This window comes from Zophobas morio, unplaced genomic scaffold (genome assembly GCF_036711695.1).
Source record: "Zophobas morio isolate AGI-343-1 ecotype UQ-CSIRO unplaced genomic scaffold, CSIRO_AGI_Zmor_V1 ptg000021l, whole genome shotgun sequence".
Lineage (NCBI taxonomy): Eukaryota > Metazoa > Arthropoda > Insecta > Coleoptera > Tenebrionidae > Zophobas > Zophobas morio.
In genome coordinates, this window is record NW_026972126.1 from 10,607,535 (window position 1) to 10,626,229 (window position 18,695).

At 32.5% G+C, this 18,695-nt stretch overlaps 1 protein-coding gene across 3 annotated transcripts in view; it reads left to right on the forward strand.

Annotated features, from left to right (window-relative positions):
* LOC135132600 (uncharacterized) overlaps window positions 1–18,695 on the forward strand; it is an 89,038-nt gene that overhangs the window by 59,510 nt on the left and 10,833 nt on the right. The window contains exons 5-6 of one of the 3 annotated variants that reach the window (XM_064060740.1): window positions 7,779–7,946; window positions 7,995–8,182. In XM_064060740.1, the coding sequence (XP_063916810.1) occupies window positions 7,779–7,946; window positions 7,995–8,182 (356 nt within the window). The remainder of the gene's footprint in view (window positions 1–7,778; window positions 7,947–7,994; window positions 8,183–18,695) is intronic. The other 2 variants (XM_064060741.1, XM_064060742.1) reach the window with 2 other exon arrangements.

Consider the following 18,695-nt stretch of genomic DNA (forward strand, 5'->3'; position numbering starts at 1 on the left):
TAAAACGTGCGAATTTCGCCGAAAGGCCGTAAAATATTTTTTCGCAGCGCATTGTTACGATGTCATAATTCCGTTCGTCGAAATGCAGTAAAGCTAGAAACTGTCACATGCTTCTGAATCGTAAAAGGAACGCGGTAATTAGCGTGTACACACAAGACGATTAGTCATGAGATCGAGCCAGACATCCTGAGTCCGACCCTGTCCTTGGCGTGCGTTAAAAATAATTCGACTGTTTTCGTCTAGTCACTATTATTGCATAGATAGCAATATAATGTTCAAAACACGGGTTTAATAACCAGTGGATATGCACTTTGCGCGTGACGTCCGTCATTGAGGCTGTCTCGCTCGGATGCATTCGGTTGGTGAATGTGAGAGACGGAGAAGACTTTCGGTGGGCCGCCGGTTACGATGCATTTGACTTTCGCAAAGTCAAACGACTTGGACAAGGATAGAAAAATGCAATGTATCTGGTCCTAATCATCGACAAAACAAAGAAGTTTTGTTTTATTTAACGAGGCTGTTGCACTCGTGCTTACACAGCCGATAAATAAGAATTTTGGCGGGGCAAATATTGGCACCGACGAATTTCCGAGGGGTCATTCATTGACTGCGATTTTGTGTACCTTCGTACATTATTAGGAATCGATAAACGGAACTAACTGTATCATTTCGAGGCATAGAGAGTCACCGGCAGACGTCTGGAGTAGAGCGGATCTTTGTGATACGCAACTCTATAATTATCACTAACCATTGAAATTAAACACTTATCTAGACCTTAAAATTACATAGAAGTCTGGCGTAATATCAGTTCTAGTTTCCCACCGACAATGACTAATCAACGAGAAAGGATTTCCCTGCGGTTTTGATACGAAATTCACCTATATTTTTTATTATTTTATATTTATAGTTACATGTTTCACATAGTACTTCAAAAATGACAAATTACACAGGCGTGTATTAAACAAAAAAGATGGATGTTACAATGTTGCAATCTAAAATACCACACAAATTATCGTCGTCTATCCAGCAAAAATAAAGACATGTAAAACAGTTTTACTGTCATAAAATTGCTATAGATCAGGTTGTGCATAATAAAGTGGGTCTGTAAAGTCTGCAATAAATTTGATAACAAAGTGAGAACTATATTCTAGAAGCAAGTTTGAAATTTTTCTGACTAATAAGAGCGGATTTTAGGCTAAAAAAGCCAAAACAGATCCTAAAATAGGCAATAAAAACGGGGGATCAGCGATCCTAATCTTCGTTAAAATTTGCATAACAAATTAGATATTTTTCAAAATTTTCGGCAAAACAATTTTTTCATTTTGTCTGTTTTTTTTTTCTATAGTATCTTGCAGCTTTTTAAATGCCTACTCTTCCCGCAGTATATTCCGATCTTTTTATACAGTTGCTCTACTATATCCACATACTGACTTAAGGTCAGCCCAAAGGTCTCTAATATAGTCATAGGTTTTTATATACGCCAAATTATGTTATATTATATTACATAACCACAAAATTATGAATAGTAATAAACTAACCTTTTTTATATCGTCAAAATGATCGCAATAATAATTGCCGCTTTAATCCATGAAGCTCATCTTGTGAGAACAGGTTCTGGAGGCAATGGACAATCCGGTAAATTAGGTCACAGACCAAGTTTAAGTTCGGTTTACATCAGATTACTTATCTTATCATATGCTTTGCTATACAGCAAAGTTACAAATTTCCCCTAACTTTGCAACCGTACATTGGTAAATATAACCAATCTGACTGATGGTGCTAAAATGCAATTTGAACACTAATGCAAGTTGAAATTAATATAAATCGATCCGAGAATTTTTTTTTTTTTTTTTTAATAACTAATATAATTAGTAATTACCTAAAGACTCATTGATAAAACGTGCCACTGTTACATTATTGGTTTTTTCAAATATTTTCGATGCCAGTAAATGCGGTGTACCAACTACCTCTACAGATAATTTTCCTCCCACAAAGTTTGCAACGTATTGCCCGTTAGAATTTGTAGTTCACCTACAGCTGTCCAAATATCGTGAATTCCAATACATATCTGTCCTAACTCTATTAGTCACCTACGAAAATACAATGTAAAATAACTACTTAAATAAAATAGCAAAAATTAATCGTAAACTTGGAACAAACAATTAATTCTTAAAGTTGATCCCCCAGGAACATTATTTTTACAGTTTTTCTCCAAAAAATTCATAGTACAAATTTTTCTTATGGTCTTCACTATGAAAAAGGAAAATCTACAACAACACATTTTATTAAGACCCACCACTGACCCGGAAATGACCGGCATTCAGGCAAGACTTCTATCATTACGGGTACTAAGACCAAGTAATGATATGCATTGATTAGATTAACAGAACAACTTTCGAGATTCTAGAATTACAGCATACAAATTAGTCTGCTATTATTCTCTAATCTCACCCCATCCCCAAAAGTCTAGCGTAACTACCGACCATTTATTTATTTATTTATTTTTCAAAAATTGATACCTATATTATTATGCAAATTTATGGAAATAATTTCAAAACTAATTTTCCCATTTGAATCGTGCAACATTAATAATTTATACATAGAATTTTCCCACAGGCTTCGCAAAACAATCCAAGGTTTCTTATTTGAAAAACGTCTTTGTTTTTCGTCCATGTCCTTAATTTGTCCTTTAAAGACTATTTGACTTGGGACATTTTTAAAAATGGCACAAAATACTAGATGATAAACAATTTTTAAAACACTTTTACACTTTTGAACTTCACTTTACGAAAACCCAACACAAACTAATTGATACAGAAAGAGGACTCGAAAAGAAAGTTGTAGGAGGGCTTGGAGTATTTAACACATCAAAGCTCTTCTTAGAAAAGCAAGAGACAACTTGTGTCGAAGTCTGTAAATTGGTGTTTTAATTATTTTAAAATCTACCTACGTACTTAGCTGTGCAATAAAATTTGTTCTTTGAGGGTTTACGAGATTTGGGTAAATTCTCGACATTTTGCTAACGGAATCTCCCAGACCCTTTTACTCAAAACTTGGGTTGGATTGTCTTTCTTTATAGTACAGGACATATTAAATGTGACGCAAAAAATTAGGGCTCAAATTAAAGGATTTTCTCAGATACACATTTATATGCAAATTTCATGCATTCGCCTACAATCAAAATGAAAAGGCATTTGTTCATGGTTTCTCCTAGAATATGAAAGAGTGGTCCTTCCGTTTCCGCCTATCTCCCGTTTGTTGGTCATTTTATTAGGCAAATAATCTTCCAAAGCTGTTGTAAAATTTTAACAGATATTTATTTATCAAGAGAATAAACCACGATCTTAATCCGGGAGAAGAATTTTTCTCCCGAAATTTTGTTGACCAAAATCATAACCCTTCAGTTGAACTCAGGCCGTATTTCAGTTACTCCAGTTATCTACTCAAGCCCTTTTCGAGGAAATATATTTGTAATTTGTAAATTCACACACATTTGAATTTGTTGTTTGTTTAGTCTGTTGGAAATAATGATGTACATTATTAATTACCACTATTATGATTGTTATTGCACTAACAATAGCTTTTACGCATTCCTAAAACAATGACTGGTATATGTCTGCGAATTAGATAGTTTAAAAAAAAATCCGATTCCTTGAGGTATTTTTCCAAAATTATTTTTACAAAACGCCTGGATAGTGCATTGTCTTTATAATAAACAAAAAAGCGGGCATGATCATTTCTCAATCGTGCCACTATGGTGAACATTCGGTCCATCTTTGTCTTCGTTTCTTTTACATACAAAAGAACCATGATCACAAGTAAAAATGTACTAAAAAAAGTAATTCAAAAAGTATTTTTCGATGCCTCAGGATACCTGAAGTACAATAATAATAATAACAATCTACCTTTTTCGAAAAATTACAAAATATGCTTTTGCGAATTTTATTTTTTATGAGAACCTCTATCATTTAAAATAAAGTTATGTATGTAATGTTAAAGTAAATGAAAGAAGCGTGCAAAGCGTATGTTTCAAGTGAGTTTTCCGTGTAATACTAACAATAACAGTATTGCATTCCCAAATTTTCTGGAAAATGGAGTGAGTAGTTACTGCGTTCAATCAGTAAAATAAACTGAACTATTCATTAACTTTTTGAATCACCTGTATAAGCAATTTTAAAAAATATTAATGCAATGATAAATCACAAGTATAGACTCAAAGTATTTTGCACCCGGTAGGACACATGCATCTACTTTTTTCCACATTGACTGCCGAACGTTTTAAAAATACCTGTATGTTCGAACGAAAACGTCTTTCTGACAATCACTCAAATACAAAAAAATCTTGAAATAATCCAAGGACTAACCCCCTGAATTTTTGTCGCATGTTTAGTAAACACCCTGTATATAGTATAACAGGCGGGAAACCCAGATATACAAAATATACAGAAAATTACTTCTATAATTTATTGTTTTAGATAAAATAATAATTAATAAATAAACAGCTAACATGATATTTTTGAAAAAAAGGCTCGTTTATGTCACAGGTATATGATTTTTCACACTGATTACATCTTAAGAAGAAACTGTTTTTTTTTTTTTTGTTATTATATTTTTCATTATTTGACACCGTTTTTGGATACAAGAGGTCAATGTTATTATGTAATAGTCATTATCCAAATATAACAAATGGTTTTGAAGGTTAGAATCTTTGACAGTACATGTTGTCTCAAAATAAAAAAAAACACCGCCTATTGAATTATGTTGATAAAAATCTGAAAGTCATTAAAATAGTAAAATTGGTGTGTAAGTATTGGCAATCAATAAATAAAGCGCATTGCTGATCAGTCGATTTTAATATTTTAATGAGCTTTTTATTGTTAACTATAAACAATTGTTTAACACAAATTTTTATATGTTATTCATGATGTTACGATTTTATTTTTTGTAGGACTATACATTACACAGTTCCGATAATTATAATGAAGTAGAAAAAGCACACTTTATAAACTTCTCTAGATACTCGTGTTTTAAACACTCGCACCGTTCCGTTCGTGAATAAATAACCTCGTGACTAAAGGGGCGTTTATAAAACTAGGTCCATAATATACCATTGCTGTTCTAGGTTTAACATTTAGTAAACAGCGGTAATAAAATGTATTTTTGACTTACAGGATTTTTTTTATTCCGACGTAAACGATCTTCTTAGTGCTTAAACTTTCCTTTGGTATTGTTTAGTTTTGGTTCTGCTCCTCTAGTCACATAAAATCAGGGTATTGTCGAGTGTGCAGATTATTTTCCAAAGAGCAGTTCTGTGACTTTTTACTTCCTGAGCGCTAAGGGTTCGTCCGAATGGCTACTTTCATGTTCTCTCGACGTTTTATCACTTCTAGAGTGATCTGTTTGTCATCTGTCTGTCGTCTGCTGCTGCTCTCTGCATCGATATTTTATTAAACAGATATTACTAGATCGATTGTTATCAAATTTTATAAGCATTTTACGAATATTATGTAGGTGGTAAAATGGCAACCAAAAAGTGTCTGATCATCCCCACCAAATGTAATGATTTCACATTAAAATTTACCTACTTCATACTTGTGGTTTATGATTCCATCTTGATTTTGTACTACGATGTCCAGATTTTGGAAAATGAAATCAAATTGGCTCAACAACATTTTACATTTTACATCTGAAACTGCAAAACCGAATATTTTTTAGAATTGCTTATACAGGGTGGCTCAAAAAAATTAATGAACGAGGCAATATATTTTATTGATCAAATCAAGAGCGGCTCACTCCATTTTCCAGAAAATTTGGAATTTCATTACTATTACTATTAATATTACACTGGACCCATCCAAATTATTATACGTGTCATGACTAAAATGTTGATTTTTTAATGGACAAACTCACTTGAAATATACGCATAACATGCTTTTTATCTGTACTTTAATAGTACACAGATCTTTATTTTAACTTATTGGCGGTTGGCAAAATTAAATGTTATAAATTTGTTTGCTTCAGAGGCGAGGAAAGTTCTGTCTAAATAATCTTGGACCAATATTTTTTCTAAATACCTAAGTTACATTGTTTTTCATAATAAACGGCGAACTATTAAATTTTTCGTGGAACTGCAGGTCTTGGGTGGATAATTTGATGTAGTCCTGATTTTCAACAATTCAACTTCTTCTTCGTACATTGGCAACGACAGAGAACGTCTTAAAAGTGCTTAAAATGCAAATAAAGACATCTCAAGAGGTCGAAACTATAAAAATTATGGCCAAGGGGATTCTCTTTCAACGAAAAATTATTCAAATTAGTGAATTAAAGTGAAATGACCAGCAATTTATGATGATTAGAACCTTCAGAAGGACCATTTGGTGCCTTGACACTAACACAATCACGTTATTATCCCCACAACACAGTAATAGTGTAGCTGTTAAAATTGTAGGTGTCGTAGGGGTAATAAATCCGATGTCTGTGTCGCTAACTTCATGTTTTCGCGACGTTTTACGGCTTCTGGGCTTCCGGAATATGGAAAAGTACGTCTCCCATTTCCATCTGTCTATTAGACAGATAATCTCTAAAGCTAGTGGTTGCATGTTCTCATATTTTAAAAAGTCTTGTAGACGGTAAAAAGCTAACCAAATTCTTTATCTACCGAAGGTATTTTAGCAATGTTATTTCGTCCTTGCTGGATGTCACATCTATTTAGAATAATGTTTAACTGCTAGTTGAGACTCTTGACCTAATGAGTAAACAAAATGCTCGTAATTTTAATTATTATTTCTTGTTTGTAAATCCTGATTTCTCAAAGAATTTTACTGAATCATCCTAAAGCGATATCTTCCTAAAAAAAATGTTTATTACGGTAATTTATGTAGACCCTGTTTACAGATGCACTTCGTAATCACACCATTAATTTAATCGCTCAGTTAATTGATCACGTGATCAAGTTTAGCCAATCCGATGACTAAATTCATGGATTAATCGCACTTTAGATTTTAATTCCAATTAAAAATTGAATTCACTTGCTGTAAGAGGGCCCTTAATTTTTCTATTTTTTTTTTAATTTTTCCAATAGTAAATGTACATGGGGACCTAACACTCCTTAACAATAAAGCTTAAAAAAGCTTAAGTTATTTATATTTATTTAAGGTGAGCCTAATGCAATTTATATCCTAAAAAATGTTAACAGTCATTTTGTAAAAATTTACTACAAGTAAATTGAGAAAGGTATTCAATTATCCATAAATTATTAAGAGCATTCATTATATATTGTACTAAACTCTGTTCTTGTTTTTAAGTACAATTTTTTTAATGTATTTAATCATCATAACTACACCTATAGATCTCAAAAACAATGTTTAACATAATACTCAATAAAAAAATAACTGTTGCGGAAAATAACTGCTGCGGTTTTTTTTATTAGTTGCAGATATTGATTGATTCATACCAAACACAATGTAGACTAAAAATTACTCATTGTGTCTTATTCAATGTTATCTTAAATTATTTGAACTTGATTATGAGAAGTTTTAAGAACCGATGCGCTACACCTGTAAGCCCCACAAATTTCCGACGAAATTCCCACCGATTCTGCGAATATTCTAACTCGTCCAAATGTGTGCCCAAATTGCACATTGATGATGATGATGGACATTAAACGAATAGCAGCACGCACACACATAATTTCCAAATTTCGCTGCCCTTGGGTGCTGTTTAGCAAATTTTAAATAATAACAGTCCATCTTTCAACGACCTAATATCTGATATGTTAGCAGAAATGTGGGGAAACGCATCTTGCCATCAACACCGAGGAAGTCGAAGTGTGTGATGGTACAGGTGTTAGCCAAATAAGGAGCAACAACCACTCGAGTACCAATGGCAGTATCATCACCATGACGCTCAAAAACAACCACCTGATTGTAGAAACTGAAGAAAGAAACGTAATTGTTCGAAGTTGTGATGATCGTGTCTACAATTTTCTGTTGCAGGACATCGAGGAGGACAGCAGGGAGACCACGATGAAGTACTCGCCGGGAGCCAGAGATGGGGTCTTCGTGGTGGAGGTCCAGCAGGGGGTGCGGCGCAGTCCCGGCTCGGGGCCTCAGTCGGGGGCTGATCCTGAACTGTCGGTGTCCGTGAGCGACCAGTGCGCTTTAGTACACAACCCCCCTGACAGGTTAGAGCATTTATATTCATTATTTTGTTCTATAGAAATGGCATCATCCTAGATTTAGATTCTGAATGTTTATTATGTGCTGATCAACTGAAGCTGTTTAGAAAAATTTGAACTTACTTAGACTTATTAAAACTTGAACTCTGGTAATGGACTGATTTCCAAATACAGCGTTAAGATTTTTACTTTAGAACACGTCATAAGTATATTTGAATACAAAATTGATAACTTTTTTTAATTTGACCGATTGGGTCTCCTAGTTTTTCTGAAATCCAAGAAACACTGTGTTATTATTAAAAATCGAACACTATACATTAAATATTTAGACCTACAAAAATAATAATTGTATCACAAAGTTTCTTTAAGAAAATTTCATCTTTAACATACACTGTGTTATTCTAAAAACACCTATTTCAAATTCTTTCGAAAACAAAACAATGTCAGTCTCCGAAAATTATTTCATATTCTTTAAAATAAAAACACTTGACGTCTCCAAGATTCTTTAAAACTCGTTTAAATCAAAACACAAGAAGCTTCGGAGATTCATCAATACTTAAAAAAGAAGATACTAGAGGGCTAAAGATTCTTTCAAATTCTTTCTAAAACAAAACTAAAGGAGCTTCGAAGTTTTTTCAAATTTTAAATACAAAACAGAAGGAACTCCAAAGATTTTTTCAAGCTATAAATTTCAAAAATAAAATATCAAGGCCCTGAAGATCCTTTCGTATTATGTAGAAAAATAAGACACCAAGATTCCTTCAGATTTTTTCGGAAACAAAACATAGAGAGCCCTGGAGATTCTTTTCCATTTTGAAAGCAAAATACAAAGGGCGCCAGAAATTCTTTCAAATGTAAAAAAAGACACCAAGATTCCTTCAGATTTTTTCGGAAACAAAACATAGGGAGCCCTGGAGATTCTTTTCCATTTTGAAAGCAAAATACAAAGGGCGCCAGAAATTCTTTCAAATGTAAAAAAAGACACCAGAGCTCTAAAAATTCTTTCTAACTTTTTCAACAGCAAAGCAACAAGGTTCCCAAAAATATTTTTTCATATTCTTGAAAATAAAGAGACTAAGCGTCCTCGACACGATTTCACGTTTTAGAACCATGACACAGGGGACCCCGAAGATTAATTCTTAAAAAAGAAACTCTAGAGCCCTACGAATTCTTTCAACCCCGTAAACAAAACAACATATTATTTAAAATAAAGATACCAACGTCTCCAATGTTCTTTCAAGCTCTTAAAACCAAAACACAAGGGTTCCGAAAATTGATTCATATTAAAAAAAAAACACTAGAACCCTAGCAATTCTTCAAAATTCTTCCTAATATTGTCAAAAACAAAACACACAAATTTCCGAGGTTCTCTCACATTTTAAAAATCAAACACAATGTTTCATTAGTGTTAAAAAAACACCATAGAGCCCTAAAAATTTATTCAACCTATTTCAAAAACAATACAGCATGGGTGCCAGAATATTTTGTCATATTTTTTAAAATAAAGCGTCCTCAAGATTCTTTCATATTTTAAAAACAAAACACAAAGGACCCAGAAGATTCATTCATATTAAACAAGAAGACATTAGAGTCCTGAAGATACTTTCAAATTTTTTTATAAATAAAACACTAGGAACCTCGGAGAGTCTTCCACATTTTAGTAAACACAAAGATTCATCAATTTATAAAAGAAACATGCTAGGGCCCCAAAGATTTTTTTCGAAAATAAAACTAAGGGTGCTTGAAAATTTCTTTCACAATTTAAAAGGAAGCCACAAGGGGCCGCGAAGATTCTTTGAAATTAAAAAAAAAACTAGAACCCCAAAGATTCTTTCGAATATTCTTCCACATTCTTTAAAACAAAGCGCCCTCAAGAATTATTCAATTTTTTTCAAAAATAAAATACCAGAGATCCCCGAGGTTTAAAAAAAAATCAAAAATAAAACGCAAGGGGCTCCCAAAAAAAGACGCGCTAAGCTGCCCCAAGATTCTTTCAATTTCATTCAAAAACAAAACATAAGAAGCCCCCGAGGGACTTCAAGATTCAGCTATATAAAAAAAAAGACACTAGAGTTCTAAAGATTCTTTCAAATTCTTTCGAAAATAAAACAACGTTAACTCTTCGAAGATTATTTCATACGCTTTAAAATAAAAACACTTAGGGCTGATTTCTTAGTATCTCCAAAATTCTTTCAAACTCGTTCAAAACAAAACACAAGAAGCTTCGGAGATTCATCAATACTTAAGAAAGAAGACACTAGAAGCCTAAAGATTCTTTTTTTCAAAACTAAAGGTGAAACTATAAATTTCAAAAATAAAATATCAGAGGTCCCCGAGATTTGTATCAATTTTTTTTAACTCAAAAGGCCCTGAAGTCCTTTCATATTATGTAGAGAAATAAGACATTAAACGCACCAAGATTCTTTCAAATTTTTTCCGAAACAAAACACAGGAAGCCCTGGAGATTCTTTCCCTTTTTGAAAGCAGAACCCAAAGAGGCCCAAAAATACCCTCAAATGTAAAAAAAACACCAGAGCTCTAAAAATTCTTTCAAGTTTTTTCAACAACAAAGCAACAGGATTCCCCAAAAATATTTTTTCATATTCTTTTTAAAATAAAGACACTAAGCGTCCCCAAGACACGATTTCACGTTTTAGAACCATGGCACAAGGGACTCCGAAGAATAATTCTTAAAAAAAGTCTCTAGAGACCTAAAAATTCTTTAGAACACGAAGATTCATTAGTATTAAAAAAAAACACAATAGACCCCTTAAAATTCATTCAACCTATTTTAAAAACAATACAGCAGGGGTGCCAGAATATTCTGTGATATTTTTTCAAATAAAGCGTCCTCAAGATTCTTTCACATTTTGAAAACAAAACACAAAGGGCCCCAAAGATTTTTTTCTAAATCTTTCTGAAATAAAACACGAAAGGTCCCAGATAATTAAAAAAAAAAATTTTAATAAAACCTAAAAGGCCCTGAAGATTCTTTCATATTATTTAAAAAATGAGACACTATACATCCCCAAGATTCTTTCAAACTATGTATTTTAACAACAAAACGAGGGGAATCCTTGGAGATTTTTTCATAGTCTTTAAAATAAAGAGACTAAGCGTCCCCAAGATTCTGTCAGATTTTAAATTGAAAACACAAGGACCCCGAAGATATTAATAATAAAAAAAAACTACAAGGAGCCCCGCAGGAGATTCTTCCACATTTTAAAAGTAAAATACGAAGGTTCATCAATATTTAAAAAACGCCCACACTAGAGCCCCAAAAATTCTAATAAACTCTTTCAAAGATAGTAAAACAGGAGTCCCCGAATATTTTTTCATATTCTTTAAAATAGAGACGCTGAGGATCTCCAAGATTCTTTCAAACTCTTTCAAAAATAAAACTCAAAGGACCTCAGAGATTCTTTCAAATTTTAAAAGCAAAGTACAAGAAACCCCAAAGATTTTTTCAAACTCTTTAAAAAATATAACGCAAGGGTCCCTGAAGATTCTTTCATACCTATATAGATATTAGAGATGTAGACTATAGTCGGCCGACTAGTCGGCTTTGTTAAAATCGGTTAAAACTGGTTTAATCAACCGAAAATTGGTGTCAAAGTGTAGATAATCTTCCGATCTTCCGCTAGTTACGATTCTGAAATCGCCGTCACGATATCTGGTCCAATAAACACGCAAAGCGAATTCAAAATTTCCAAAAATTTGCCAAAAAAGTGGTTAAAAGTGGTTAAAAGTGGTTAAAGTATTGTATAAACTGCCGTAAATTGTGTTATGTTATTCTTTATTTTTGTACTGAGTTACTACAAAAAAATAAATGTTAAAATTATCCAAACAAATTTAACACATTTTTTGGAAAACAAAGAAACTTTACTTATTCCTTTTATTAAAATAAAACAAGTTTTTAAGGTAATCAGAGAAATAGAAAAAAAAACACACTGTCTGTTGCATTTATAAACCGGTTTTAGCAAAGCGGAACAGTCGACCGACTATAGTCGGTACATCTCTACTACATATTATAAAAAAACACTAGAGCCCTAAAGATTTTTTTACATTTTTAAAATAAAATACAAGGGGCCTCAAAGATTTAGTTATGTTAAAAAAGACACTACAACCCTAAAAATTGTATAACCAAAACACAGGGGGTTCCAAAGATTTTTTCAAACTTTTTCAAAAATAAACATCAGAAGCCCTCGAGATTTTTTCAGTTTTTTTCGAAAAGAGAACACAAGGGGCTCCGGAGATTCTTTCACATTTAAAAGAAATACACAAGGGGCCTGAAGAATAATTCATATAAAAAAAACCTAGAGCCCTAAAGATTCTTTTAAATTATTTCGAAATCAAAGACCAACTGTCCCGCGGATTATTTCAGAATTTAAAACTTAAAGGGCCGCAAAGATTTTTCCAAAATCTTTCAAAAATAAAACACCAGAAGTCCCAGAGACTTTTTTAATTTTTTTTCAATAAAACCTCAGGGGCCCTGAAGATTCTTTCATATTATTTAAAAAATGAGACACTGAAGGTCCCCAAGATTCTTTCAAACTCTTTCAACAACAAAATCAGAGGAATCCGTAAAGATTTTTTCATATTCTTTAAAATAAAGATACTAAGCATCCCCAAGATTCTGTCACACTTTAAATTCAAAACACAAGGACACCGAAGATTCATTCATATTAATAATAAAAAAAAAAAACACAAAGAGCACCGGAGAAGATTTTTTCACATTTTAAAAGTAAAGTACGAAGGTTCATCAATATTTAAAAATCGCATAAACTAGAGCCACAAAAATTCTTATAAACTCTTTCAAAGATAGTAAAACAGGGGTCCACGAATATTTTTTCATATTCTTTAAAATAGAGACGCCGAGCGTCCCCAAGGTCCTTTTAAACTCTTTCGAAAATAACACTCAAAGGACCTCAAAGATTTTTTCAAACTTTAAAAGCAAAGCACAAGAGACCCCAAAGATTTTCCCAAACTCTTTAAAAAATAAAACCCAAGGGGCCCTGAAGATTCTTTAATAAAAAAGACACTAGAGCCCTAAAGATTTATTCACATTTTTAAAACAAAATACATGGGGCCCCAAAGATTTAGTTATGTTAAATAAAGACACTAGAACCCTAACAATTTTAAAATCAAAACACGAGGCGTCCCAAAGATTTTTTCAAACTTTTTCAAAAATAAACATCAGAAGCCCTCGAGATTTTTTCAATTTTTTTCGAAAAGAGAACACAAGGAGTTCCGCAGATTCTTTCACATTTAAAACAAATGCACAAGGGGCCCAAAGAATAATTCATATAAAAAAAATCTCTAGAGCCCCAAAAGATTCTTTCGAAAACAAAGAACAACTCTCGCGCGGATTATTTCAAATTTTAAAAGTACAACATAAAGGGCCGCAAAGATTTTTCCAAAATCTTTCAAAAATAAAACACCAGAGGTCCCAGAGATTTTTTTCATTTTTTTAAATAAAACCCCAGGGGCTTTGAAGATTCTTTCATATTACATATTTAAAAAATAAGACACTGAAGGTCCCCAAGATTCTTTCAAACTCTTTCAACAACAAAACCAGAGGAATCGCTAAAGATGTTTTCCTATTCTTTAAAATAAAGACACTAAGCGTTCCCAAAACTCTGTCACATTTTAAATTTAAAACACAAGGACCCCGAAGATTCATTCATATTAATAATAAAAAAAACACAAGGACCCCTGGAGGAGATTTTTTCACATTTTAAAACCAAAAAACGAAGTTTCATCAATATTTAAAAATCGCATACACTAGAGCCCCAAAAATTCTTATAAACTCTTTCAAAGATAGTAAATCCCCGAATAGTTTTTATATTCTTTAAAATAGAGGCGCTGAGCATCCCCAAGATTCTTTCAAACTCTTTCAAAAATAAAAGTCAAAGGACCTCAAAGATTTTCCAAACACTTTAAAAAATAAAACCCAAGGGGCCCTGAACATTCTTTCATAAAAAAGACATTAAAGCCCTGAAGATTTACGCACATTTTTAAAACCAAATACAAGGGGCCTAAAAGATTTAGTGATGTTAAAAAAAGACACTAGAACCCTACAAATTTTAAAACCAAAACACGAGGGGTCCCAAAGATTTTTTCAAACTCTTTCAAAAATAAACATCAGAAGTCCTCCAAATTTTTCCAGTTTTTTTTGAAAAGAGAACACAAGCAGCTCCGGAGATTCTTTCACATTTAAAACAACTACACAAGGGGCCCGAAGAATAATTCATATAAAAAAAACCCTAGAGCCCTAAAGATTCTTTTAAATTCTTTCGAAAACAAACAACAACTGTCCCGCGGATTATTTCAAATTTTAAAAGTAAAACATAAAGAGCTGCAAAGATTTTTCCAAAATCTTTCAAAAATAAAACACCAGAGGTCCCAGAGATTTTTTTCATTTTTTTTTTAATAAAACCCCAGGGGCCCTGAAGATTCTTTCATATTATTTAAAAAATGAGACACTAAAGGTCCCCAAAATTCTTTTAAACTCTTTCAACAACAAAACCAGAAGAATCCCTAAAGATTTTTTCACATTCTTGAAAATAAAGGCACTAAGCGTTCCCAAAATTCAGTCAAATTTTAAATTCAAAACACAAGGACCCGGAAGATTCATTTATATTAATAATAAAAAAAAAACACAAGGAGCCTCGGAGGAGATTTTTTCACATTTTAAAAGTAAAAAGCGAAGGTTCATCAATATTAAAAAAACGCACATACTAGGGCCCTAACTCTTTACAAAAAGTAAAACATAAGAGGCCCGGAAGATTCTTTCATATATATTAAAAAAAAAGACACTAGAGCCCTAAAGATTTTTTAACATTTTTAAAACAAAATACAAGGAGCCCCAAAGATTTAGTTATGTTAAAAAAAGACTAGAACCCTAAAAATTTGAAAACCAAAACACGAATGGTTCCAAAGGTTTTTTCAAACTCGTTCAAAAATAAATATCAGAAGTCCTCCAGATTTTTCCAGTTTTTTTCGAAGAGAGCTCCGGAGATTCTTTCACATTTAAAACAAATACACAAGAGGCCTGAAGAATAATTTATATAAAAAAACCCTATTTCAAATTTTAAAAGTAAAACATAAAGGGCGGCAAAGATTCTTTCAAATTCTTTCAAAAATAAAATACTAGAGGTCTCCGGGAGTCCGCAATTTCTTTCAAAAATAAGACACACGAGGACCTTAAGATTCATTCGCATTTCTTAAAAAAAATGACATTAGGGATCTCTAAGATTCTTTTAATCACTTTATATAATAAAACACCAGAGATCTTTGAGTATTTTTCAAATTATTTTAAAAATAAAACACAACGAGTCCCAAAGAGTGGTATATTCCTTTGTGATCTACACTCGTATTTTTTTTATTTTTTAATTACATCTGTAGAGGTTATTGCAAAAAAATCAAAATCGTACACCAAAACATCCCAATTTATCTTCGAATGTACGACCTCCTTGAACACCTTGGTTACTCACTGGGTCGCACGAATAAACTTTACGAAACGGTTTTACTTTAATTAACAAAAAACCCGAAATATACAGAATGGAACAAAAGTACAGAATTCGTCAAATAACGGTAACTTGAAAGTTGAAAAAAGCACTTCTCCTGGTGAATTCGGCGATCTGTATAAAACAAAACGTCCGACATGCACGGGGTATTAGTCATGCTTCAGACCGCGAGGAAAATACTCTCTGAAGTCTTTAGAGAAATTTTTTAATAGTGCTTATAAAAAGGTTAAAAGATCAATTTTTGCACACGATTTAAGATGTGTTTGCTTCTGTTTATAGTAATTACTAATTGCGTTATTGACGTACTTTTTTCACCGAATTTTATTTCAAGTCAGAATGTTCAAAATGACAAAAAGACACACTAAAGGATGACAGCTATCTGAATATCAAGACAAATTTGCGTGTGACTCGCCTTGGTGACGCCTCGTAAAAAATAATTAAAAATAAAATATTCTATAAAAATTATTAATATTTAAATTAAAATACAACATGCTTAACAAGAATGTCCACAATTTCATTGTCAAAATTTTTGCCGCTGCGAAATTATAATTTTCACCCTTAGGAACATTCGTGACTTTAATATATAAGTAAAAGAATTTAATAAACTCACAGCGTCATTGAAATAAATAATTTTTCTTAAAAAAAATCTTTAACTAATTAACTACAACACAATACAACTAAAATAACTAACGCGCTAATAGAATGACAAGCAACAATACGTAAAACGAAATAATATGCTTTAAGGTGATATTTATTTTGAAGATAGCGCGACATTTCCTCTTTCGACAATTTTCCACGTTCTTTTATGTGCATAATATGTGTAGTCTTTGACAATAGCGTCTGGTCTGACTGATTTGACGTTATTGCGAGGATTTAGTCACACAAAGTTCAGCGACATCTCAAGGTTATAGCTGACGTAGTATAGTAGTAGCCACAACTTTACTATTCGCTGGTTCACATGGACATGAATCAATGGATCTAGAAATGTAGCGTGCAACTTTTACTTTCGATTCATAATTTGACGATGATTTTGCTAAAAAGAAATATTCGGACTAGTAGTTTAGCGTCGTACTATATTTACCGTTGTCATACGGCTGTGCATTACAACAATTGTTGTTATTAATCACTTCCACGTTCTACATTTTAAGTGATTCTTTAACAGAAATGATTCAAGGCGTGCGTGGCATGTTGTTTCATTGATGTTTTGCTTCTTGTATCAAGAAAACGAATACTTTAGTCCTTTCAAAAGTTTTTTTTATAAATTCTGATTACCGATTTGCCACGATAGCCTTAAAAGCTGTTCACAATTCACATAATTCTAACGGGCAATGTCAAAAATTGAGTCATTTTAGTAAAATTTTGATGCAAACATGTTTTGGTGGGGATGAATAGACAAAATTTTGATTACCGTTTTACCATCTACACGATATTCTTAAAATACATTCTAAAGTTCACAAAGATCCGTCTAGTAATTTGGCTACTTGTATATACTTGTAAATCTGGTGAGCTTTTGACATCTATTTTTTCAACAACAACTTAATCTTCGTAACTTAATAACTCTATTACATTAACATTCTTCCAATAATGCTTCCTCAGAATTCAATTATGACCCTCTTTTTCTACCAGAGTTCGTGGTACGACTAACTCCTGCGGCAGGAGCTAATTATATATGACTTAAAAAAGTTTAAAAATAAACTTAGAGAATATCTGATTGACGAGAACTACTATAATTTAGAAGACTAATTCAATTAGTGGTGTTGGATTTGACTGATTAGGTTTTGATTGATTGAGGGTTTTGAGAATCAGACGTCTTTGATCATTATGATGTTTATAAAATAAATTTATACACAAATTTCAGGTACTATTTCTTCATACCGAGTATCTTTTACAAGTATTTATTTTCAAATAAATTGAATTAGTTTTTCGTGTGTTTTGATTGTTCTAAATAAATATGTCTTAAACATAACGAATTTTAAAACCCAAAATGTATTCAAGCACGTTTGATTCATAGACACTTTGTTCCTTTCAGACAAGCAATTCGAGAGAAGGGCAGGGACGTAAATTACCCTTACCATATTAGCAAGCGGTTGGTTGAGGATTCCCAATAAACATCTTTGGAAACAGACAATGTTCATTATTTCTCGAACTCTACTTTAACTGTCTCTTTATAAAGAAATTAGTACTTCCTTGTAGATTATTTTTATTTCAAGATTCAGTTCTTGCCATGTACCATTAGCCACACCCAATGATTTGAATTTAAAATTTTTAAAATATAAAAATATCGGAAAAACATAGGTAAAGAATAGGTTTAGTATCTTTGGTTATATTTCTTAATCAAATCAGAGCTGTGATGTCCATAGTTTTTCATTAAAAAGAAAAGTCACGCTAATTAACTTTTGTTCTTTTGACAGATGAGTTAATGCTTTAGCTTATTTTAACTAAGACTCATTATTTTGTTTTGTTTTTTTATTCGGTCGAACTTTCATTATTCAAAATAGTATTGGAGGTATAGTGGTTCCGGCGAGAGATTGGGATATTTTGACAGTTGACATGTAAGTTGGCAGCAACCTAACATTATAAAATACACTAAAATTCCTACGCTGTCACTCACGGCTGTCTGTCACTGTCTCTGTTACGAATCTAAAACTACTGAAAGTTCCATTACTAAGGTTAGGCCATTTTTCTGACTCTCATCTCCAGTGCTTCTTTAAGGTACGTGTCCATTAGAGAGGGCGCTTGCGAAAAATAATTCCAAGATCAGCCCGTAAGGCCGTGCTCGGGCCTGCCCTCAACTGGGTAAGCGAATCGCTTGCCCAGGGTTTTTTAAGACTAAAGATGGTATAAAATCAAAACCAGAACTCTCGTGAGAGTTGCTCTCCAGTAGACACGTACCCTAATAAAGATGAATGTTCTAGTAGATAATGTAAAACTTATCTTTTGTAGCGCTTAAGATTAGAATGTTTTTGAAATTTCAAATTTCGCGCGGATGG